Source organism: Corvus kubaryi, unplaced genomic scaffold (assembly GCF_017639235.1).
Source record: "Corvus kubaryi isolate FWS band 111438036 unplaced genomic scaffold, C.kubaryi_AGA036_p1.0 split3-73, whole genome shotgun sequence".
NCBI lineage: Eukaryota > Metazoa > Chordata > Aves > Passeriformes > Corvidae > Corvus > Corvus kubaryi.
This window is the reverse complement of record NW_024582091.1, coordinates 45,906,839-45,931,576: the sequence shown is the minus strand read 5'-3', so window position 1 is coordinate 45,931,576 and position 24,738 is coordinate 45,906,839. Positions and strand designations below refer to the sequence as shown.

Genomic DNA, 24,738 nt, shown 5'->3' with positions numbered 1-24,738 from the left:
TCACTCATGAGTTACTATCATGGGTAAATAGACTTGACTGGGGTAAATTAGTTTAGTTTAATACAATCAGACTGGAGTAGGATAATGAGAAATAGAAACTAAATCTTAAAAACACCTTTTCCAACCTCTGCCTTCCTCTTGAGCTTATCTTTACTCAAAATTTTCTCTACCTCCTCCACCCAGTGGTGGAAATGGGGGTTTGCAGTCAGTTCATCACATTGCCTCTGCTGTTCCTTCCTTCTCCTCACATTTCTCCTGCTCCAGCATGGGGCCCTGCCCATTGGAGACAATCCTCTGAACTTCTCCAATGTGAGTTCTTGCCCCAGGCTCCATGAACTGCTCCAGTGTTTCCTTCCACGGGGTGCAGTCCTTCAGAACAGACAGCTCCAGCATGGATTCCCTGCCAGGGTCCCAAGGCCTGTCAGAAAACCTGCTTCAGCATGAGCCCTTCCACGGGGCCACAGGTTCTGCCAGGAGCCTGCTCCAGCATGGGCTTCCCACAGGATCACAGACTCCTTTGGGCATCCATCTGTTCTGTGGTGACGTCAAGTACTGGGTCTCTAGGAATGACTTTAATTATTAATCTTTGGGGAATAGTTTTACAGAAACAAAGATTTGTTCAATCTAAGGAGACTGAACACTAGTACAACTCAACATGCCTAACACAAAGTTTAAACAAAACTCTGGAGCTTGGAATAGCTCATATTTTTCTAGTACTGCAGTTAAGATATACCAAAAAATCCTATACTGAAAAAAAAAAAAAATCCACTGTTTGTGTCTGTCTTCCACATATTTTTTCCAAATCAAAGTTTTTGGGTTAATTAGGATAGGGCTTCATGACTAGTTCAACTGACCTAAAACACTTCTCCACGAACTGCAGTCCCATTTCGCTCTACCAGGGAGATGCTACCATTTCCTTCCTCAGCCAGACTTTTCTTACACTTTTCTTGTTCTGACTGGATCAGCTTTCCTGATCCACCTGCTCAAACATCACAATGCTCCCTCTCCACAGAGAGGTAGTGAATGCAGTTTGTAGCTCAAAACAAGACTAGCCTATTACAGCTCACATTCTTTTCCTCAGAAAAGTGAAAGAAGATTTGAGAAAAAAAAAGAGAAAGACCAACTTCCAGCATGCAGATAGAAAATATTATTTTTATACTACTGGCCTCAGTAGTGACAACCTGTATCAAAACCAGTACATTCCACCAGTTTTAGAATCCTGGCCTTTCTACATTCATGCAGAGGTTTAGAAGAAGCTATGTACAGAACAAGGAAAGTGCTTAAATATAGCAGCAGTAACTCTTCTAGCAAAAATGTACAGACATCCTTGAAAATAACCTGCATAGGATTATATTACCAGTGACAGGACCCAGATGAGATTCATGCATTCAGGCATCAGAGTCACAAAGCTTGAGTTTGGTCTCCATTCTGCTCTTGAATCTAAACACAAAAACAAAAATCCACAATCCACTATAGCTGGGGAAACTGCCCATGGAGGTAAAGTAGGCATTTACATTTGTGCAGCTTTAATTAAAGCTTAAAAAAAAGACAGTACAGTGGAGATTAAACATCTTATCAAAATTGAGTTTACAATTCAAATGCAGTTGTTCAAGTGATTGAATAGGAAGATTATGGTACTTTCAACTCTTAAGGACAGTCAGGCATTGAAACAACTTTCCCAGGGCCATACTGTCTCCACTGTTGGAGGTTAAGACCAGACCACATGAACACCTAAGAATTGTGCTATGATCTTCTTGCTTGGAGAAAGACATTAGCATAGAAGACATCCTAAGATCCCTTTCAGCTGAATTATCTTAGGATCCTAAGCTAAATAAGCCCAGTTTTAGTTTATGCCAAGCCTTACTGTGGTAATTTTAAATAAGCCTTTAACATAGCATTGTTTTCAAATGACAATGAAAGCATGTGAGTATAGGGTGGAACATATGTCAGGATTCATGTTCTCAAAAGCATACACCAACACACATAAGATGCCCAAATATATTTATTTAACTCTTAAAAAGTATGTTACTCTTTAGAAAAAAGAAAGCCTAAGAAATCTCAATATCGATTAAAGTATATCAAATCCTGCATATACCTAATTCTGACGTTTACTTAAACATCAGCACCATCAAACCCAGCAAGATAAGACTTCTGAGACTTCTGAAGTCAGTAGCAATGAGGTACCAGGACAGAAGAAACCCTTAAAATAAAGAAGAACTTCAAAGCCTTTGAGCCAAGCAGAGCTGAGTTCCAGAATGCATTCAGGACCCATGAAATCTCTCTAATCCTTTTGAAGTTCATTTGCTGCCAAAAAGACATGTTTTATAACAAAGAAACATAGGCATCTCAATATACACTTACAAACTGGTAAGCCAGTTCATCAGTTCAAAGCAGTCAAAAAGAGTACAGCACTAGTCTAAAACTGACAAAGACAGAGCTTGGGGCAGAAAGGTTGACAGACTAGCATGAACCAGTTAAGCTATTTCCCTCAAGACCTCTCTCCTTGCTCATGGTATTCAGAACCATCTCTAGACAGAAGAAAAAAGAAGCAAGTTCATCATCACAGGACAGTAAGATACTTACTTTTTGTACTCTTGGTAAAGTTTTCAGTGTTAATGCATGAAAAAGTTAGTGGATGTTTATTTCTGGATGTGCATAGGAGTGAGGTTACCATAACTATGTGCCAGCAGTACAACTGTATTCATGAATGTGTTTCATATGTAAAGTATTAGCTGAAAATACTCAGCCTTAAATTGCTGGAGTTGCATTTTTGTTAGTATCTCTATAACCATGTCTTTCCCTTGTTAAACACAATAATTTAACCATCATGTTTTTACTCAGTGGTAAGAGCCATCTACTCCACTCAGTGATCACACTACAAAAGATACCTCCCATCTGTTATTGGCCCCTTCAAGATTTCTGGGATGTCTAGATCCAGGAGAACTAGCAATGAGACAGATCCTCATGGGGGGGATAATAAATAGGGACAATTGTGCCAGTGAGAAGGCTCAAGTGGGACATAAATGGTGACAAAGGAAACATTTACTTTAAAGGTGCAAGATTCTATTCAGCTAAAAGTGAGTCCTATTTGGAATGTAGCGTATGCCCTAGAAGCAAACTAGACACTGAATGTTGTCTTTGTTCCTTTTTAGGAGTGTAAACACTACCTTATGTTCTCAAGTAAGAAGACACTAATCAGACTTAGATGCAGACACTCAAGCAAGTGGAATGATAACTCACAAGATACTCAGTTTCATGATAAACAAGAATATGTAAACAACCAAATGAGTCACCAATTCAGATAGTACCAGACACCCCATATGGATTGTCACAACACAGCACCATAGCAGCATTTTGATTTAAGGCAAAGTCTTGCTGCTCATCCCATCACATTTACTGAACGGTGGTAGCATTAGCAGCACTGTGATTTACTCTCTGCTTTCAATGGGTCTAGGTCCAGTTTTGGTTTCCCCACATCATTCTCTTCATTAGGAAAGGTTTTGTAATTGGCAAGGATGTTTTCCACCAAGAATCGAGCAGCTTCATCTATGTTGATGTTGTCCTAAAAATGTTGAAAGGCAAGAAGTCAGTGATTCTTTTGAAACAGTCACATATTCCTATTAAAAAGCTGTCAAAAAAAAAAAGGCTCATCGGCAGGACACAAACAGTTTAGGTGCAAGAAGTCATAGCTCACACTTTTTTTTTCTTGAAAAAAGTTAGCAGAAAGGTTTGAGACAATTATTCACCCATATTACAAACTGAATATTGACTCTAATCTAGTAGGCAGTCAGGGGAATGAGTGTCACCTGCATTTGGAAGACTCACAAATGCCAAAGTGCATTTCTGTCTCAGGAAAGATCCTAGGCAATTACACCATCTGTAGTATTGTCCTACCTTTTAGAGCTTTTTTCTGTTTCTGATAGAGTTTGGATGCACTTATGCATGTAAAAGGATCTTTTCCATGAGCCTCAAAATCACAACTATTTCCAAGTCCCTCATCTAGCCACTCTACATATTCTTGTGCATACTTTGAAAAGTACATTCACATACACTCTAAAGAATGCATGTGTGTAGGATACTTAAGAGATGTACTTGTCAGAACATCCCAGTTTCTGAGGGTCCAAGCTGGCCTAGTGCCAAGGAGTCTCCAGCCACAGGTTTGACCCGGCTGGGCCATCTGTTAGCACAGGGCTGCCATGTTTGGAATTGCTCATCTTTGGTTCCAAAGGAAATACCAGCCCAGTGTATTATTGATGACTAGTCTTAGGATCCACTTATCAGTTCCAATAGAAAGGCAAAAGCAGATTAATAGGATATTTAAGTGAGCAGGAGTTAAAACCATGAACTGTTTTGGTATGCTTAGAAAACAAGCAAGCTGTCCTAAATTTTTGCTATTTTAGCTACAATTCTTCAGAGTCCTAAACAAGTCAATATCTAAGCTATAACTGTTATTGTCTGGATTTTTCTCTACACCAAGAACCTTGTTCATACCTTGTCCTATCTTAAATGCCACCTAAAATGCAAGTTGTCACTAGAATTTCACATTAGATTTTGTTCTAATGTTACTTTCATTTATTTTTAAGCCATAATACACTTTATATATGGCAGTGTTACAGGCAGGTAAAGCTCCCAGGAAGATTATACCAAAGCAGAATCTTGGTATTCTTTTTAAGTATAAAGAGCCTTAGAAATAGTTTTTAGCAACAGATGGGTGAGTTTGGAAATATTTTTTCAAATGCAAATAAATTGTTAGCTAATTTAACTAATTCCTTTCACTGTGTATACTTCTCTTAAAGGAATCAAAGATCAACTTGTTACTTTATTTCTTATGTTCTTCTTCCAGACTCTTTGCTTTTTAAGAGTTGTCTAAACATCATTGTGTAACACTTCAGCAGCAGCACTTAAAGGAAGTAGGCAAGCCAAGGGAAAAGTGGGACCTTGAGGCTTATCTTACTTTATGAAGGATTTATCAGCCAGACCAGTAATCTGGTCTGTCAGCCACAGTGTCCTCATCTAGAGGAGTCCTTCATTTTAAGAATCAGTTGAGCTTTAAGGAAATACTGGATTTCACTTCCAACTAAGATGCTGCCAGTTTAATCTGTGGATTGACAAAAAGTCTGTAGACTAAAACTATACAATAAATGAAATTACTCAACATTAACTGAATAAACTAGATGTCTTTCTTAACTTAAATTACTATTCAGAACAATTTGTTTTTCTCTGCTTGAGTCTTGACATTGCCTGAAAATAGAAAAGTGCTTTAGCAACACCACGGGTAGGTAGTAATGAGTAAGCAAATAGCTCATTTGCTTCAAATCCTGCCATTTCTACATACAACAGTGAAGGCAGAAAGTGCATTTAAAAACCTGCACCTAAAGATTACCTGTATCTTCTGGATAGCTTGATCAGCATTTAGTAGTATTAACATCTAAAGAATGATGGATCCTCATGCATGCAAAATGAAAAAACTTATCAAACTCAGATAATCAAAGTTTCCAGATAGTTTCAAGGTACTCTGAATTTAAGATAAGTTTTAATCTACCAAATATGCCTCATCTTCCTCAGGAGTGAAGCTAGCCTGCACATCACTTCATTTGCTGAACACTGGATATTTGACTGTCGCTTCCTATACTTGGTAACTTTATTTCCTACACGATTGTATTCATCTCTTCTTATGCCAATACTCAAAAGACTAAAAATATTTTTCTATTATGCTCACCTTGGCAGATGTTTCAAACCATCCAACAAAGCCACCTTCTCTGCAGAACTGGTCCATTTGAGAGGGATTCTGGCTGCCATCTTTCTTCTGGTCACACTTGTTTGCAAGTAGAACAGCAGGGATGGGGCTGCCATTGGGAAGTAGTACTTTACTGTCCAAATCATGCTTCCATTTTGAAACAGCCTCAAAAGTGGAGCCTCTTGTGACATCAAAGACCACAAAAGCACCAACTGCCTCTTTGTAGTATACTCTGGTCATATTTCCAAAGCGCTCCTGGCCTGAAAGACAGGACAGTCACAGAGTATACTTATACTGAAGCATGAACTGTATTCAATGTAAATAGACTACTGTACCAGCTTAATTCATAAAAGTTTGGCATTTGGGTCTAGTCACCTAGTTCATATAACATTGCCTCCTTTATCTCATGTAAATTCATTGTAATAGCTATCATGTATATTATACAAGACAAGTCACATGCTAGAAGTAGTTTGCAATCCCAACTACCACCTGGAATTTTTCTTAAACTTATTTATTGAGTAGAAGTAATGCCTAATAACACTACCAGTGCAGCTATGCACAAATCATTATTTCATCAAAGAATATTAAGGCTTATATCTAAATCTAGTTACTTCAGCTAAAGACTTAAGCAAACTCAGCCTTTCGCTGAATGGTGAGCAACAAGGGCTTTTGCAAGCTTCAAGGCTAACAGCCTTCAAAGCATCTTCTGAAGAAGTCACCTATATTATACATTTTTCCTTAGGGAAAAGATCAAAAGGAGCTGCTATAGCTTAACAGTTCTGGCTAAACCTGTTATCTCTGACTTCATTTTTAAAGTCAAAGATTTTCTCCGGATTAATTTTCAACTATAGAAGTTCTACAGCAATCCCAAGATTTAAAACAAGAATAGTTAAAGTACAGTTATTCACAACAAAAATCAGGAAAAAAAAAATCAATTGCCCATAAGCAAAGGAAACTAAAAAAGCCTTTTCTTATTAAGTACAACTACTGCAGCCATAATACTCGAAATGTAAAATTAGAGTGTGTCAGTTCAGTTATTCTTCGTTGGTCAGATCATCATGATGTGTTTACATTTGAGTATGCATAGCAGTATCAAGTCTTAGCACATTGTTTAGGAAGTCTGGGCTACTAAAATAACTTCCTGCTTTGTTTGCAAGTCTTCATTGGGAAAAGCAGTCCCTGCACTCTATCATTTAGTTTTACAGTGTATCATCACTTTGGCTTTTATCCTTTAGTGCATATGAGGTTTTAGAATACAAAAAGAGCTGTATTTGGAAACCTAGTTGTCCTCTGCTTATAAACATTCAAGTCCACCTTTGATTAGCAAGGACAAACAGATACAAGGAGAACTGTGTGTGTTATCTTCTAAAAGAGACAGAAATTCAATAGATGAAGGAAGTTGACAAGAGATCCCATTCAGCAGTGTGCATTTCTAGCTCAATTGCCTCATTTTAATGTCAGTACTTCACAGTACGATTAGCTCATTCCCTACAGACACTTTCTGAAAAGGTTGCCTAAGCAGCTGTTAGAATTGCCTGAAAACAGCAGCAGCCACAGTAAAGTTCCAGAGAACTATAAAGAAGCTGACTTTATTTCTGTCCATTCACTTTAAACTATGATGCTGCAGAAAACAGCATCACTATCCAGCATACTCTTCAGAATGGAAATTATACATTATTTTTGTCACTACTGGCCGATTATCTTGTGTAAGAACAAGCAGGATCCAAGAAGAAAGGTCTTATCTCCATACTCAAAGCTCAAGTTTTGAAGCAGCATTAATGCCATGGACTTCTAAGGCCATGCAAAAAGTCAGGCACCAAGCCTGCATCTCTGACTCTGCATCTGAAAATTGCTAATACAATTCTCCTAAACAATACACAAGTAACTCACACCATCTCCTTTGCCTGGACTCTCATGCATAAAAGCAGTTTTTAGTATAGCCTTACTACAAATTGTACCACTGGCCACTGTTTCCACAAATCAAGTGCCATTAGGAAGGAGTTAGATCAGAAGGCTTTCACTACTTCTGCAGGTCAATGATGTCATATTTGAAGAAGCTTTACCCTTAGAATGCAGGGATTTTGATTTTGAGAGGTTGGTTTTTTTTTTTCTGATGGAGTTCCACACTGTCAAATTCAGTCACGTTAAGCCAGTCACTGCATAGGGCACCACACAAGTTTTGAGAGGATCCTCCTCAGCTTCCCGATTTGTTTAACTGTCAGTATCACCACCAATTCCTGCCACACAGGAACATCTTGGACTGTGCTGAAGCACTGACTCCAGCGTCCAGTTCAGGCAGATATCCCTTCACACCACAGGACAGCCCCACAACACAAACAGTGTAATCTCAAGGTCTAAAATACCCTGTACCAGCCTCAGTCTTCTACAGAAAAAGCTCTTCAATTGAGCCCTGAAATGGTCCAGAATTGAACACCATTCACTATTATTTACATGAGACTGAACATGAATCTGAAGCAGCAAAGGAAACAGTCCCATCAGTCCTCCCTGTTCGTTGCTGGAGAGCTGGGAGGTTTCCAGGCTTTACTTAAGGCTGTTTTTCCAAACACTCGATGAACATCTACAGAAGAAAATTAAGTTGTATTGATTAGTTGTAGGAAGGGTTGCTAGACTGTTACTAGAAGGAGTAGACACAGCATGATCGCTACATATGAAAGCTCAGTTATTTAGGAATTGCAGAAAAAGTTATGAGGCAGTTATCATTTCTCAGACAGCAGTGCACACTGTAGGTAAACATGGCTGTATTCACTTAGCACAGTGAAGGGCATTACCATTGATTGAATCCCTTCCTGCCTATTGCTCTCCCATCCAAAAAAGCTTTAAAGCAAAAAACAGTTGGCAAAGTGGCCATATGAGCCTCCTATAGCAATAACCATTCCTGAAAAATGCACAACAGTACATTTAAGGTGTACAAAAAGGTGAAATTAGTACAGCATTACATATAGCTTCCAAAAAAAGTTACAAAGCATAGCTCAGAACCAAACTTGAGGAGTTGAAACACCACCAAATGGCTTTTCTTAAAGAAATACCAAGGGACCTAGCCTTGGCCAGAAACTCTGATCATCACTCAGATAAGTCTTCCCATTCCATTTCCAAGAGAAGTCCATCATTTTACCATAGCACTCACCCACCTGGCCCAACATCTTTACACACAATAAGCTGGAGAGCTGCACTGGTTATAGCCAAGGTGGCCTGGCAGGCGATTCCTTGACACTGGTGACTTCTCATGCCCAGTATCTTCCAGCCTGTGTGAAGTTTTAACACCATGCAACCATCTGCCAGATAGGCTGTGCCAGAAAGGCAACAACTGTAGTTCTGCAGCAAAACTGGCTCAGACCAGCTGAATCCCTTCATGGCCTGACCAGGAGAAGCCACTGTAAATGGGGTTGTGCTGCTAACACGAAGATTCAGGAGTTCTGGAATAATGCAGATGCCAGGGTTAGCCTTGTACAGTGGCTTCTCACAGTGTAAGAAGACAGCAGTTCTGGCAGGAATGGAAGTCAGCATGGAACTGTATGTTACTTGGTACTCTATAGCAGCCACAGTATAAACCATGGGCTTTGGCTGTCCACAACAATCATTTAAATCTTATTTCCAGCAAGCTTTATTGATAGAAGTCAAATCTTTCTCTTGTAGTATGAGTTTTAGATTTAGAAAAACATTAATACATATTCTTCCACAGTTTTAATTTGGGTGAAAGTAGAAAACTAATGTGCCTATCAGTACAAAAGCTTCTATCTTTACTTACTAGATTTAAGCTTTATATTAGGAAGATTTGATATCTCTTACCCTTGAAGCCACACAAGCTCAACATCATTGTATTCTTAGAAATTAATGCCTTTACAGCCCAATATGACTGCTGCCCTTTTCTAGAGTAACCCAAACCTCAAACCAGGTTATTACAGAGCTATTTTCACCTCCAGAATTCACCTCCACTAACAATAAACCTGACCTGAATATTACAACTGTCTGGAGGCCTAATGAAGACGGATATACTGGATTTCATACAGAGACAGAACAGTAAAACATGGCCTGCCCAAAAGGTAAGAATTTTGTTTGGTGAAACATATACAACATGAGGCAGGAAAAGAATTCAGTTTCAACTGAGTGGATTTTCTGTACAATCCTGTCATTACTGACACAGCACATGCTGAGCTTCTTGTAGGGGGATGCAGAGCATTCTAGACAGCCTTTTGAAAATTTAACAGGACTTTCAGGCAGAGCTTTTGCAAGCACTTTTCTGCTTACAAAAACACCCCCCAAAACCCTCATACAGAAAAATTAAACTAGAAAACACTACTCCTCCAAATTCAAGGCTGAACATCATTCTCTTTGTTCTTAAAACTAAATGTCTCAACTTTTGCCATGCACAGTTCAGAGATTTGTCATGCCCCTTCCTCTGTCCAGCAGGATATTTGCTATAGTCATTTCTCCATGTGTGACAATAGTGTTGAGCAGTACAGGAAGTGGATCATACCCCCAGAGGAGAAAAAGGCTAAAAGTGATCAGATTAAACTAGACTTTAAATCCCCAGTGTGTATAATCTTAGGAAGAGAGCAGGAAGATAACTAACTGCTTAGTACAGCAATAGAAAGGACATCACAAGTTTAATCATTCTGGTAGGTCCAGTGACTAGGCCTAAACCTGACGGTACCACAAAAGTATATTTTGTGTTTTAGTAGCTCAGGTATAAATGAGGAGGTAAGATACAGGACACTCACAGGGAGCAGAAGTTTAATTTGGGGGTATGGAAGTGACTTCATACAATGCAAGTTCTGCATTCTCTAACCACAAAGTCTTCACACTGAAATGACTCAGCACATATTGCTACCATATTTTCCAGTAATTGCAACAACCTTAAGTGAAGTATTTGCACAATGACATTCATTAGGAAGTAATGCAGTTCCCTACAACAGCACCCTACAGGAATAAAGTTGAGTTTAAAGCTACATCAGAACTTGGGAGCTATTCTCACTCCCCAGTTTACGTTGTAATGGGGGTGAATTGCAAATTTAAATCTACACGAAAAATTATAGCCAGGTTTGACGTTAGAAGCTTTATATTTGTCCTTTACTGCAAAAGATAAGTTATCATTGTAACCTTGCCTTGAAGTACATTTGAAAGAGTTTCTACAGCAGTCTTTCCCAGTGTAAGGGAAAACCACCAGTGTCCTGTTTATCACAGCAGTGTGACTTATTGTAGCAGTTCTTGTGTGTATTCAGTGAAAGATACCCTACATTCCTGTTATTTCACTCTCATTATTTCAACTCTTAGCTCTTCCTACATGATGGGAATTGGGGTTAGAAAATGTACAAATGACCACTGGATAATGCACAATAATGAGTTTGTTAGGCTTCCTTCTCCTGACTACTTACTCTAAGTAAGACTACTTACTCTATTCACAAGTTAATATGCAGTTTATATCAACTAACAAGAACTTACTCAAAGAGAGTAAAAGGGCCCATCTAGAAGAAGTTCCTCCAGCTATTCTTTTTTGCTATGGAGGTAAATGTTGGCTTACCCCTGTCAATACCAACAGTATAGGAAGAGTTCCCCTATCTTGTAAAAACCAAAGCTTTACCTTACCTGAAGCCACACAACTCAAAAGAGATTTGTGTTAGTTGCATTTAAAACCTTAATATCTCATCAGGAATGCTGACTGACAACTGGACAAAGCTCTTCAAAGTTTCTCTTTCAGATGAGATTAACAGTTCTGAAATCCTCCAGAAGCTGTGTCATTAATGAGGAAGAGATAGATGACCAAGGGTTATAAAAGTCTGACAACTGCAAAAGTGAGCAAGTAGTTTCTTCCATTAAAGTAATATTAGTTCAAGCCATCTTTAACAGGCTAATTAGCTTAATGGGTAGCCAGAGCTCAAAATATGATTTTAACAACTTTGGCAGTTCCACATCAAAAAACCTTAAACTATAGCTGTATAGTCTAGACTGCAGTCACCCAAAAGTCAGTGTACAACTAGCTGAAGAGCTTTACTCCCAAGTTGTTTGCTGCTAACTGGAAGACCATTGAAACGAAACTTTGCAGGTTTTTTTCTGGACCAAATAGAGTTGCCAAAAGTCTAGCAAATATCAAAAAGTCCTCAGTTTATGAATAGATTCAAGGATCTCTCACCAATTTTGTCCTACAGAACACTGAAGATGAAAATTCAAATAGTTGAAGAGGCAGTTTAAGTTCAACAGATGGAATAAGCCACACAGGAAAAGTTTTATTTGTAAAACCAACCCAAAAAACTATCCAGCAACAACTTCAGTAGTAAAGAAAATGATCAACAGATCTAGTGAACCAAATTCAGTTAGCTCAAAATGCGTAGAAGTAGCTTCCTACCAGTGCATTTCATTCATTCTGCTTTTCTATCAACAGTTACTATACACTGCAGTGATCACAGGCATCACAGAAGGCTTAGTTAAGCTATAGTGACCAACTGTAATAAACCATTTTTTAGTCTGGAAATACTTGAAAAATCTCCTTGCATTGTGAGAAGGGTTCTCAGCCCAACTATTTACCATGACCACTAATAGTCACTCACACCAAAACTCAAGAACAGTCAGACTAACTCTGACTGCCAACACCATGGCTCTTAGGTTCTTGCTATCAACTACTCTGACTTTATTGATCAGCGTACAAGCACAGTTCCAGCACTTAAACTTCAGTGCCAAGCTTCAAAACTAAATTGATTCAATCAATTTCCAGGACCATATGACATTTGTGCTTTTATTCAATGTAGATGGTAAAAAAGACCAATTGAACAATAAGTGAAAGCTCTTTTTTTTCCAGGAACACCTGAGTGACAATTCCATATTTACAATTCCACCTCTCAGTAAAGTTAATGTCATTCTGTGGGGTAGATTTAAGCTAAAGCACCATCCAAAATGGCTGGGAACATAGTTCAATCCTCTAATTGAGTTAGAACTACCATCACTTTCAAAACTCACCTAGGCCCTTCAAGGGCCACAGGCAGGAAAAGACCACACTTTGAATGCCAGCTGGATGTTTGGCACAATACAGTAAATATCCAGAACTGCCCTGAGGATGAATCTCCCAGTTCTCCAGACATCTAATGTACATTTTAGTATTACCAGGGTCATGTGTGAGTTGACCGAAGTTCCTTTTTAAAGATATATAAACATGTTACTGGCAAGTTACCACTGCTGACAGCTATCCCCCATCTCCCCAAACCAGCACATCTTGTCCCAGAACTGTCTTACCTAATTAGATTGGATCTGTTATTCTGCAAGAAGTAGGTTAACCAAACCACTATCAATATTACAGCTCACGTTCAAGTGCATCTACCTGCTTTTTCCCATGGACAGCAGCCATAGATTGAGAGTAGACAGATTCCAAAATTGTTAATACCAGATGACTCCCCATTCCTCAGTCTTATCCATTTAAGCTGTAAGTGAAAAGCTGCCACATGTTAAAAACATGGAGGTGTTGAACTATTTAATGACATAGACACATTTGCAGATGACACCAAGCCAAGTAGTGCAGCTGCCACATCTGAAGGATGAAATGCCATTCAGAGGGACCTGGACAAACTTGAGACGTGGTCCCATGGGAATCTCATGAGGTTTAACAAGACCAGGTGCAAGGTGCTGCAACTGGGTTGGAGTCCCAACACAGGCTAAGGGATAAACAGACTGAGAGCAGCTGGGCCAAGAAGGACTTGGGTGGTGGTGGATGAGAGGCTGGACATCACCCAGCAATATGCACTCACAACCCAGAAAAATCACCTGTATCCTGGGCTGCATCCAAAGCAGCGTGGCCAGCAGAGTGAGGGAGGCGATTCTGCCCTTCTGCTCTGCCCTTGTGAGAGCCCACCTGGAGTGTAGCATCCGGGACCCCCAACAGAAGAAGGACATGTTGGAGCAAGTCCAGAGGAGGGCCATGAAGATAGATGATCAGAGGGCTGGACCACCTCTCCTCTGAAGACAGGCTGAGAAAGTTGGGATTATTCAGCCTGGAGAAGAGAAAGCTTCAGGGTGACCTGAAGCCTTCCAGTACCTAGAGGGAGACCTACAGGAAAGATGGAGAGGGACTATTTACAAGAGCATGTACTGACAGGACAAGGGGAAATGGTTTTAGACAGAGTAGGTTTAGATAAGATAGTAGGAAGAAATTCTTCACTGTGAGGGTGGTAGGGAACCAGAACAGGTTGCCCAGAGAAGCTGTGGATGCCCCATCCCTGGAAATGTTCAAAGGCCAGGTTGGATGGGGCTCTGAGCAACTTATGGTCTACTTCCATGGCAGCAGGGTTGGAACTGGATGATCTTTACAGTTCCTTCCAGCCCAAGCCATTCTGCGATCCTATGATATTAGCAGCTCTATTAGATGTTAGAAACCTGTGTGTGTTACGGTACATGTAGCTTGGCTTTTACTTTCCACCACTCTGAAAAAGTGGTATTTGTGGTTCTGGTGACAAACACAGAGAGGTTAAGAAGTGAGAATTACTAGAATATTGTGTCTTCCTGTATGAGACAGATACTTGAACTAGCTTCACTGACTCCAGTACTTACAGTTTCTAACAGACAAAAGCCTCAGACAATTACAACTGCTAGTGTCCTTTCTTACTAAGGCTGGCATGGGTAAGTTAACCAACCACTGGATGGATCTCTTCCCAATGCTGACCCTTTCCCAAATGCTTCAGAGCACTCTTCAGGGCAAAAGCCAATTAATCCCTGTTTGACTGACTCACAATTTATTGTAAAAGACAACCTTTGATCCTCTGGTTATGTCTATATTAGAAAGTTGCAGAGCGCAGCTGAAGCAGTTCTGTTGAACGATGCAGTGCCAGATGCATGACACTGACAATATACTGTACATACACAGTATGTATGAGACACTCTGTAGTCATTGAAAAGTTACTGAACATTATCAGTAAGTGCAGCAGTATTTTGATTATTTATGTATCACAAAGTATTTCCACATGTTCATAGAAGTCACTATTTCATTCTGAAAAGGTAGGAAGCAGTTTGCTTTATAGTTCCATTGCACAACATAGCCAGTTTCTAACCTAACAATTTGTTAACTACATGAAATTTCAAAATCATGACTAGTCTTTCCATTCACTGTTTACTATCATTATACTTTAACACAGGACAGTCCTGTTCACTACCAGGGAAACAGCAAGAGCACTGAAATGGCAAGTGCTCAGAAGTTAGACACCTGATTTCTGCCAGGAACTATGATTTATCAACCTAGTAGAAAAGGCATGTCATTCTCTCAAAGATAGAAAATTTTCTCTCAAACTGCAAAGCTCTCACTGGGAATTTTACAGCAAGACTGAAACGTTTCATTGTTGCCTGTAGTCTTGGGCTAATCTAATTATTTAATTGTCCGAACTGACTTTACCAGCTTACTGTTCTGTCTTTAAGAAGTTTAGAGGCAATACCCTGCACTTAAGAGTTCACTGGGTTTTGTCCAACATCATCTGTATTTTATGCAGCAGTATGACAGTCATGTTTGTATAAGAAACCACCTATTTTTTTTGCATCTTTGCTAAACAGCGAGACAGAAAGTCCCTGTTTAAGCACCAGATTTCAATCCCCAGAAAAATCACAGTGCAATCAAGCTAAACAATTTCTAACTAGCTGTCAAATGCAGCATGTATGGAACAATTCTCCTGCATTAGTATTTAAAAAAGCTGACATAGTCCAATTAGTGCCAGCAACAGCATGAATTGGTACTTCCTACCTTGCTTTAACAAGACTTACCCACACAAGTAATCTGCCAGAGTTAAGCTATTTCACACCTGACACCCTCTGATCCATACCCTTTGGTGCAGTGCCATGTGGCCAGAGCTGCACTGTGTCCTTCACAGTGATGCTGCACAGCACTACAGCATTTCACAGCACATGGGAGAACAATTCTAAAGTCAGTTTGTCTCCAGAACAACTTTATCACAAGACTGAAAAAATGTTAATCTCTAAAATGGTCAATGTGTCATGGCATATGGTGTGTGATTGGAATTTTGTACCAAAAAGCTGCCACTTTGCTCTGCCCAGCGCTCTAGACTGGGAGCATTTAAAGAACAAGCTCCCATAAGCTGTTTGCAGTGACATTCAGAGGCTAATTCTCAATCTCTTACTTGAAAAGCTGTTGAAATCCATACAATAAGGAATATTTATTTTCATTACCTGCTAATGTAGAAGCCATGGCTACTGACAGTTTGCTAGCCTTCTCCAGACAGTTAAGACATTTCTTTCTAAGCAAGCTCTATAAAGCCCTGAAATCCCACCATTTTTCAAAGCATACTCTCACTCCGTTTATCCTCTTCTTGTGTCTCCATAGCCAGAAGAGATCTTTGGATACTGAACATTGTTCCACAGTAGTTTGAGAAGCATGCTGTGCTTTGTTGTCACTCCTGGTCATGCTAGCTTTAACACCTGCAGGAATTTCACAAGAGGTATTCCTGTATTTTCATACAAAAATATAAACAGACATTCCCTTCCTGCAAATCACTTTTCTAACATGTCATATCACACTTCTGAACCTCTGAAGCAAGTACTTGGAAGGAACCATTCACAGCAGACTACAAAAGCAAAGCAATGGTTACCACTGGAATTCATGGAAGGTATCTCTGACAGCTGTGAGACTGAATCCATTGGTCTCAGGCACTACTGAGGGGAAGAATCTTATTTTTTACAGCATGCTAATGTCTTTTCTGGAACCAGGAAGCTAAGATTATTTTCTTTCCTTTATGTTATAAATTGAGAATTGCCCCTTTATAGCACTTGCCAACTCAAATTGCACTTGTGGATATGCACTTTGGTAACACCCTGTCCTAATGCACATGTAAAGAAAACCAAACTGGTTAAGAGGCAAAGTGGAGATGTAAATAAGGTTAAGCCTCAAGATTCTGAAGCTGCAGCTTCTGAAGATGCAAGGAGAGTTGAAAAAGCTTGATTTACATTCATGTAAATGCCATACAATAAGAGGAAAGTGTATATTCAATATTGTCTGTGCCAGTTTGTCTCAGAAGGGCAATGTGCTTGACTTGTCAAACCAGCTTAATTTCTGACTACTTGAGTAAGTATTACATGAAGGGCAAAAATTTAATTAATACTTGCCTTCAGAAAAGTGGGTGATCCATGTAAGATTATTATTTCTGCAAAGCTTTCTAGTTTGTTTCATAAACTATTCCAAAACTTAGCTACACTGAGCACTATATATTATATTCCCCCCTGTCCACTGTATTGCACATAAGAATTTGGGTATTGTTTGCCTTTAAGGTAGATTTCCCCTGTCCACTTGATGTATATCCATCCAGTCATCCCTTATTCTCTGTATCAGAGTACTAGGAAAGCATTTTTATTGTGATCTTGTAGGAAGCATAAAACTCCCAAGCAACTGCTATGTGACATCTGTTTGAAAATAAGGCTGAAGCACCATCTATTCCACAGTGAATAGAAGCTCAAGCACTAAGTGCATTTCCATTGTAGAAATTAAAAGCACCTGTAAGATAAATACACTGAACTTTCTTTTAAGCCTGTACTAAATCGGGTGGTCTTTTAGGATCACATATTTAACCCCATTTCTCATAGAACACCTTGAAAGGCCTACGGGTAAATTCTAAGCTTATTTCCAAGACATTCAAAGAACATATGTCTCAATTTTCCCACTTTACTGAACAGTCCAGCCTTGCATAATCAAAATTACCACACTAAACTACCTTACAACACCAACATCAAGCCAGTAGCATTTCCCATATGCCTAAGGAATTCTATCAGCACAATGATGATAGGTTTAGTCCAAGATAACATATACAGTACTTTGAGTGGGTACATAAGATAAGCAAAAGAACCTTTGCCTTATGAATGCTTTGGTACCTCAGATTTCTGAAAGCTGGAAAAACACCAAAACCCCAAGTTTAACACATTCAGCACTCATTTGGATATTTAGCTGTAGAGCTCCAAGCACAGCAAGTCATTCTGAACTGAAAGCTCATAACCTTAATCCAGCTATCCCACAAGAGTAATAAGAAAGGACACCCACACAAGATTTCCCACAGAGGGGTGGTTTCTAGAAGGAAACAAAGTATACCTTCAGTTCTGTTTCTTGCCTCTACTGCTTCTGTGTTCAAAATCTTTCCACATGAGCTAGCCTTCTACTTCCCCTCCCCAAACTTTATCTGCTAGTCTTGTATGTTTTCAGTAAGCACAATCCTTAAGTAAATTTTCTCTCATGAGATTTATATTTAAACATGTGAGCAGAACGCAGTCAGAAATTAAGTCAAGTCTTTCATATTTCCATGGCTGTGTAGACATAATCACATAGAAGGTTCTCCAACCCTGCCTGGGAGTTTTCTGACCTGCCTCAGCTGTAAGCAAAATGATAGCATTCCTACCTCCATAGGAAGGCAGCTGCTCTTGGAACCTCCATCACCATATAAAACAAAAAAAACTTACCAGTGTCTGAAAAAGCTCTGAGCTCCAAGTTCTGCATCCATTTCTGATGCAGTTGTTTATGTGCACATTCTTCACTCATTAAGAGTATTTATAGCGCTGAGAAAAAAATACCCGCATTTGGGGGCAACTTATCCTGGATTGTCTTGCCTCCACCTTATGCTCACTTGTACCAGGCACACAGCTAAGCAATTTTTTCATGGTTTCTTTGCTAGGGCTGCCATTTTAATGCCTTCAATATGCATTGTGGCTAAGGACAAGTTGTTACAAGAATACGCTGACTACTTTTAGAGACTGCTGCCTCTGAATTCTTCATACTTAGGAGAGACTTCTCTGCAAAGCAACTGAAGCATCCATGCCTCTGGCACAGAGCCAGGTATGGATAGGGAACAGAAGAAGTTTTCTGGTTGTTTCCCTATAGACTTTCAGGGATGTATTAACATCACTTAATACTTGCTTTAGACCTTATTTAAAAATAAATAAAATCAGTCCATAATTCAAGAAACAAGCTAATGCCCCAGTACATAGAAGCAACTTGGCAGCCTTTATGACATGCCAATGGCACAAGTGCAGACTAACTGGTATACAGAGCTGCTTGAAACTAGAGTTTTCACATGGAAGTAAACTATCTCACATACTATAACAGCCTGAATGCCTTTGAAAGTCAACCATATCCATGGTTTCCTGTACTCTGTCCCATTTCTCATGGCTTCCTATAGATAAGCCTAAAAGTTATTTAGAAAGTTAACTTGCTCTTAACATCAACTCACATATCTTAACACTCATTTATCTTCATATAAATGACAGGTTATTCCAGCTCTTCCTCAACTTAGTATTTAACCAAAATATTTTATGTGATTTCTCCATCCTGTTGGGGACTTGTATATACCTATAACAAGTTAGGGTTCAGTTCCTCTCAAGGTGACACACAAGGTTTTAGTAACAAATATACTTGCTACAAGTCTTATCATTCAACCCTTGAAAGCCTGTAGAGCATACTTAGAATACCAAAGTACAATGATTCCTCTTCTGTTTGGCCGACTTCACAGTCATGCTCTGCCAGATAAAGCATTACTTCAGTTTTAATAATATTTATACAAAAACATTCTAATTAAAACCCTGGAAGAAGAATCCTGTTACACCAAAGTTAATTCAGAATTCCTCAGAAAAAGCTTTAAAACCAAATTTGTCTACCAGTTGCAATTAGTGACAGTCTTCATGAGAAGCTATCTATGATGTTTACCACTCTGGCCCTCCAGCAAACTGCATGTTCATACAGGCTGATGTGAGTGACAGTGATAGTCAATGTGAGCACAAAAGCAGCAGCTAACACTACTCAGTTGCTGGTCTTATTAGATCAGCTTGAAGGATTCTATGATACAGAAAACCCTTTAAGCATTCTTTCAGTATCACCTGACAGCTCCACCAATATGCCACAGACACCACCTGAGCACACTGTGGCCAGTGCAGTGCTGTCTTGGGGCAACACTTGCCAAACAGGAATCTCTAGTGTATTGAAATAGACTATAAAAGCACTTCCCTATCATTACAATTTCTTTGTTTTGCATCTCTTTACCACAATGATTCATTCCTACCTCCTTCCTACCTTGCCAATCATTTATGCCCTTTGATCAAGGTGGTCAACCTGGTTCTAACACTTTCAAAATTTATCCAGAAAGATATATTTTTCATTACTTCATGCATCAAGATTAAAAAAAAAAACAACAAAACAATTAAAACACAAAAGCCAGCCAAACAAAAAACCCAAGAATAATGCCTAAGGGCAGCTAAAGTTCCTGCATGAACATGCATATAATCTGTTCAGCTTCTTTGACTATGCTGTAATCAAGATAATTTGACAGTGACTGATCAGTCCTACTCTCAAGGTTTTTCATCACCTTCATTCAAGAAGTTACAACATGTGTCTAAAAACTAAAATGCCTGACTATCTCTGAAATACAAAAGTCTAAGCACAACAGTAACCTTCCTCCCTCTTCATCATTTTACGTCCCCTCTTCATCATTTTACGTCACTGCAAGAATTTGCGTTACGTTATACCTTACAACAAGAGGGCCATTTTCAGCAGAAAAAGAAAAAGCATAAGCAATGTAACACGGTCATGCTCTATTTGACAGAATTATCTAATCACAAAAAAAAAACCCCAAACCAAAACAACCTCAGCTAGCACAAGAATTTGAAGTCATCCAGTAACCTGCTGCATTGCAATAAACAGTGCAACATGCATCATCTTGCCTACAATCACATCAGAAACCAGCACACTATCTGCATTATGATCTTTAGCTGATGCATGAACTACATAGTCAGTTCGTATCATTGACTTAAGTACAAAACCTTAGACTGCAGCACCCGGCTCTTCAAGGAAAGCTTCTTATGATGAACTGTTACATGCAAGCTTTTATCTAGTGAAAATAGCATCCCTTTCTATGCTTAAGGGTTAGATTTTAATTCAACAGCCTTTTTAAATGCATCAAAATCAATTCAGAATGCCAGCACCACACTGCTTGCAGGGAAGTCACATGTAACACTACTTACCATAAGATTCAGATCTCTTCAAGAGATCTAAAGCCGTTTGTCTGCACACACCAGCAGGCAAAATTATCTACGAGTTGTTGAAAGCCAAAAGACAGCTGGGCTGATGAGTTAAAAAGGAATGACTATCACATGCTCAGGCACTGTGCTACACTTCAATAAAGCGCTTTAGAGAATATTGCCTATGATTATAGAAGCCATCTTCAACCTGGTTCTTCAGCTAATAACTGCAATATAAACCTGTTAACATCCTCAGGTATTTAGAAATATTCCTGATTGTATACATAAACAGCTGCACTCCCAGGCTGAGGACTTCAGCAGCTTTAAGACCATCAAATAACCCCTATGGATACCAAAATACTCTTTATTTTACTAATTAACTCTCAAATGTCAAGTGCTGTAAGAGTCCAGATTGTTGCTGTCACACTGGCTAAACACAACCCAATCAAAAATCACCAAGATTACTTCCCCGCTTGTTTTTTTTTTTCATTGGGCAAGATTCCCTCAGCCCTTTGGAAGCAGAATACCCTAAACTAGCAGATTAGGCTAAGAGTTTGGAGTGCAAACTGCAAAACAGTTGTATCTTCCTTTTTCATTTCTGCTAGAAAAAGACTAGTCAGGGGTTTCATACAAAAGTCTTATAAAACAGGAAAAATATTTCAGTGACAGGAAAAATTTTAATTCTTCAATCAATTTACCACAAGCCTCCAGGGATTTATCAGCAACTCTTAACTCAGTCTTCACCTAGCAGTATCAAAAATATACTGAGGGCAATAACCAAGAATGAAAAATACTGTCTTTTGGATCTTGACATTAATGTATGGATGTATTGATAGAACTTCCCAAACTGTAAATAGGTTCTGTCCAAACTTTGTGACAAGTTACAGCTAAGTTTCTGCCTATCCTGTTGAAACAGATTGCTTTGGCAAAGCACACAGCCTACCCAAGTCTGAGCAACGAAGGGCTGAGAAGTCAAACACAAGCACGGCAGCCTGCCAACAGCCTCCCCTCTTCAGTCTTTGGAATCCCAGGCTCGCTAAAATATACCCAGAGGATTGCAGCAGTTTGTACTGATACTGTTAATTGAGTCACAGAAAGTTAAAGCTGATTCACAAAAGGAACACATCAAAAGAGAAAGCCTGCCAACATTTTGCTTGCTCTTCAAAACAGCTATTAGAAAATATTTTCATTTGCCCTACAGGCCAGCAACAGAAAGATCCATGGTGTATTTCAGCATATGGCAATAAGAAGGCTTTTTAGTTTGAGGAATCATATTTGAAGTGTTTTAGAGCAAAAAGACCACAAGCTGATGTACAGCTGGTCTGTCACAGGGTTACAGCAGCCACATGTTACACTTCCTCATTTCTGAGCTTCCACTGATAAGAATATGGTTCATGGAAACAGTAACTACCAGGTTTTTTCCCTTGTGTCTTCCAGTAGCACAAGTTTAAACACCAGCATTTGAAATAAAGTCTACTTTCTCATATTCTGAGGATATACTGAGGGTGATAGAGAGAGATGAGGAGAGCTGCAGGCTAACACCTGAGTTGCACACAAAACTAGAAATGCAATACCAGCCAAGGTGATTACAGAGCTGAGGGACAGACTTCTTACAAGACCACAGCAAAACAAAGATTGTTTTGTAGCATTCAATAGCACAGCATAAGCATAGTTAACCACGGCAGGTATACAGCTGGGAGTCTTGGAAAGAGAAATGTTAAAGAACAGGTTTGAATGATATACAGGAAAGGAATAATGCATGGTTTCGGCAAGTGAACAGGACTCTTCTGTTTCCATGTGCTCCAAGTATGTTTCTAATATACAAATTTGTGATTTGAATGTAGAACTAAGCATAACTGAAGTTCTATTCCCTCATCGGTGCAGCAGGGATGCAAGCTACTTTTAAATTAACCAGGTGACTCCAAGCACAAAAAGTTTAAGCATTCTTCCTTTGAGGACAATTCGCTATTTGAATTACTTTTAACCTGTAAAGCATAGGGCATTACAGGGCTGTAACCCTGAATTAGTTTCAGCAGTAGCCATAACCAAGGCCACCACCACCCAGACAGGAGGCGTAGTATGAGCAGGAACACTCCGGAAGCCCTGGATGCAGCAGTGAGAGCAGAGCAGCTGGTTGAGGACTGCTGCAAAACCCTGGGCCAAGCCAAGAGCCCCACCAAGTCCGCTAACGGGAGAGCACGTAGCTTGTAAAAAGTGAAAAACTCCATTGCCACATCAAGACTCCCTCTACTTACGCCTCAAAGGCATGAATGAGACGTTGCTGATAACGGGGGTAAGACGAAAACCAAGAAGACAGATGTCACAGCCAAAACACGCTTTCCTCCGCAGAGGCCGTGCGCCGGCCCCCGACAGCGGGTTCACAGCGCCCCCGGCGCGCACCTTGCCGGGAGCAGCCCGCCCCGACCCGTACCTGCGATATCCCAGAGCTGCAGGCGCACCAGGGTCTTACTGTCCCAGTTGATGACTTTGAGCGCGAAATCCACGCCGATGGTGGCCCGGTAGTGCTGGGAGAAGAGCTGGTGCACGTAGCGCTTGATAATGCTGGTTTTGCCCACGCCCAGCTCCCCGATCACCAGCACCTTGAAGAGGTGCTCCCGGCACTCCGGCGCGCCGCAGCCCGCCCCCTCCCCGCCGGCCATCCTCGGCTCTCCCTCCCTCCCGTGGAGTGCGGCGGAGAGGCCGGGCTGCCGGGGCCGCGGCTCTCCCGCTTTTAAACTTTCCCAGCCAGCAACTTTCCTCCAACTTTTTCCAGCCAGCTCCCCGCAGGGCCGGCCCTCGCCGGACGGGGAAGACGGAGCAGGGTGGAGGATAGGCGGCAAGCAACCAACCCCAGCCACCACCTGACTCCAGTCACAGGACACGGAAACTCCGCGGGCTTATAGCGGCCCGGGGGAGGGCGGCGGGAGGGGCGGGGGGAGGGACTCGGCCCGCCCCGCCGCTCTGGGACACCGGGTGGGAACGGGAAAGGGCGGCCGCGGGAGCGAGTTCCCCCGTGGCTGCTTAGGGTGGGCCGGGCTGGGAGCGGCAGGGCAAAGCGGGCTCGCTGTACCGGGGGTTGAGCCTCTGAAGAGGGCTTGGGCTGGGCAAGTGTCAGCTCCCTGTAGGTGCTATCCTCTGCTCCGTTCTAGAGGTGGCGGCAGCGAAGTTTTCTCCCGGGGAAGTCTCTGAAAGCACCCGGGTTCTCTCCCCACCGTCCGGCAAAGAGAGTTTTATGGCAGAGGGGTCCGTAGGACAGAGGGCCTTATCAGGATGCGTGGCAATAGGAGGGTTCCAGTGGCCCGTGATCGCTCCCAGTCGCTATGCCTAGAAACCAGGTTGGGGACCTGTAGGCGCAGGGTGCTGCGCCCCGGCCACCTCCCCGCCCTCGCACGCCCCGCAGTGCGGTCCGGGGTGCGTGCGGGCAGCGCCGTGCCCAGCTCGCCCGGGGCAAACAGGGCCGGCAGTGCGGGCAGCGCCGTGCCCAGCCCGCCCGGGGCAAACAGGGCCGGCAGTGCGGGCAGCGCCGTGCCCAGCTCGCCCGGGGCAAACAGGGCCGGCAGTGCGGGCAGCGCCGTGCCCAGCTCCCCGCCCGGGGCAAACAGGGCCGGCAGTGCGGGCAGCGCCGTGCCCAGCGCGCCCGGGGCAAACAGGGCCGGCAGTGCGGGCAGCGCCGTGCCCAGCCCGCCCGGGGCAAACAGGGCCGCGCCCAGGCGGCAGCAGTGACGCAGCCATGGTCGCTCTGCAGAAAAAGCTCGGGTCACCAGGGAAGAAATCGCCTCCTCATCAGCAGGATTATACCTACAGCTGTATTTGGTTCCCTCCTGATCCTAAATTGATCTAATAAAATACTTTTTATTGCTCTCGAGTTGTTTTAAAAATTATACTATACAGTAATAGAATCAGAGAATGATTTGGGTTGGAAGGGACTTAGAGATCATCCAGTCCCAACCCCTCTGACATGGGCAGGGACGCCTTCCACTAGACCAGATTGCTCAAAGCCCCATCCAGCCAGG

The 24,738-nt window shown here is 41.2% G+C and overlaps 1 protein-coding gene across 1 annotated transcript; it reads right to left on the bottom strand.

Annotated features, from left to right (window-relative positions):
* Nucleotides 1-1,984: 1,984 nt before the first annotated feature.
* On the bottom strand, nt 1,985-23,603 carry RAB32 (RAB32, member RAS oncogene family). Its single transcript, XM_042016611.1, has 3 exons — nt 23,157-23,603; nt 5,720-5,997; nt 1,985-3,562 (listed from the first exon to the last, which is right to left on the bottom strand). The coding sequence occupies exons 1-3, from the start codon at nt 23,383-23,385 to the stop codon at nt 3,413-3,415; spliced, it is 657 nt and encodes a 218-aa protein (XP_041872545.1). The 5' UTR covers nt 23,386-23,603; the 3' UTR covers nt 1,985-3,412.
* Between the last annotated feature and the right edge of the window lie 1,135 nt (nt 23,604-24,738).

What these genes read in the sequence shown, in the direction of transcription:
- RAB32 (XM_042016611.1), bottom strand. Translation starts at nt 23,385, where the DNA reads ATGGCCGGCGGGGAGGGGGCGGGCTGCGGCGCGCCGGAGTGCCGGGAG. An exon ending in GCAGCTCTGGGATATCGCAG is followed by an intron (nt 5,998 to 23,156) that starts GTACGGGTCGGG and finishes CCTGTCTTTCAG; the next exon opens with GCCAGGAGCGCTTTGGAAAT. An exon ending in GGTTTGAAACATCTGCCAAG is followed by an intron (nt 3,563 to 5,719) that starts GTGAGCATAATA and finishes CAACATTTTTAG; the next exon opens with GACAACATCAACATAGATGA.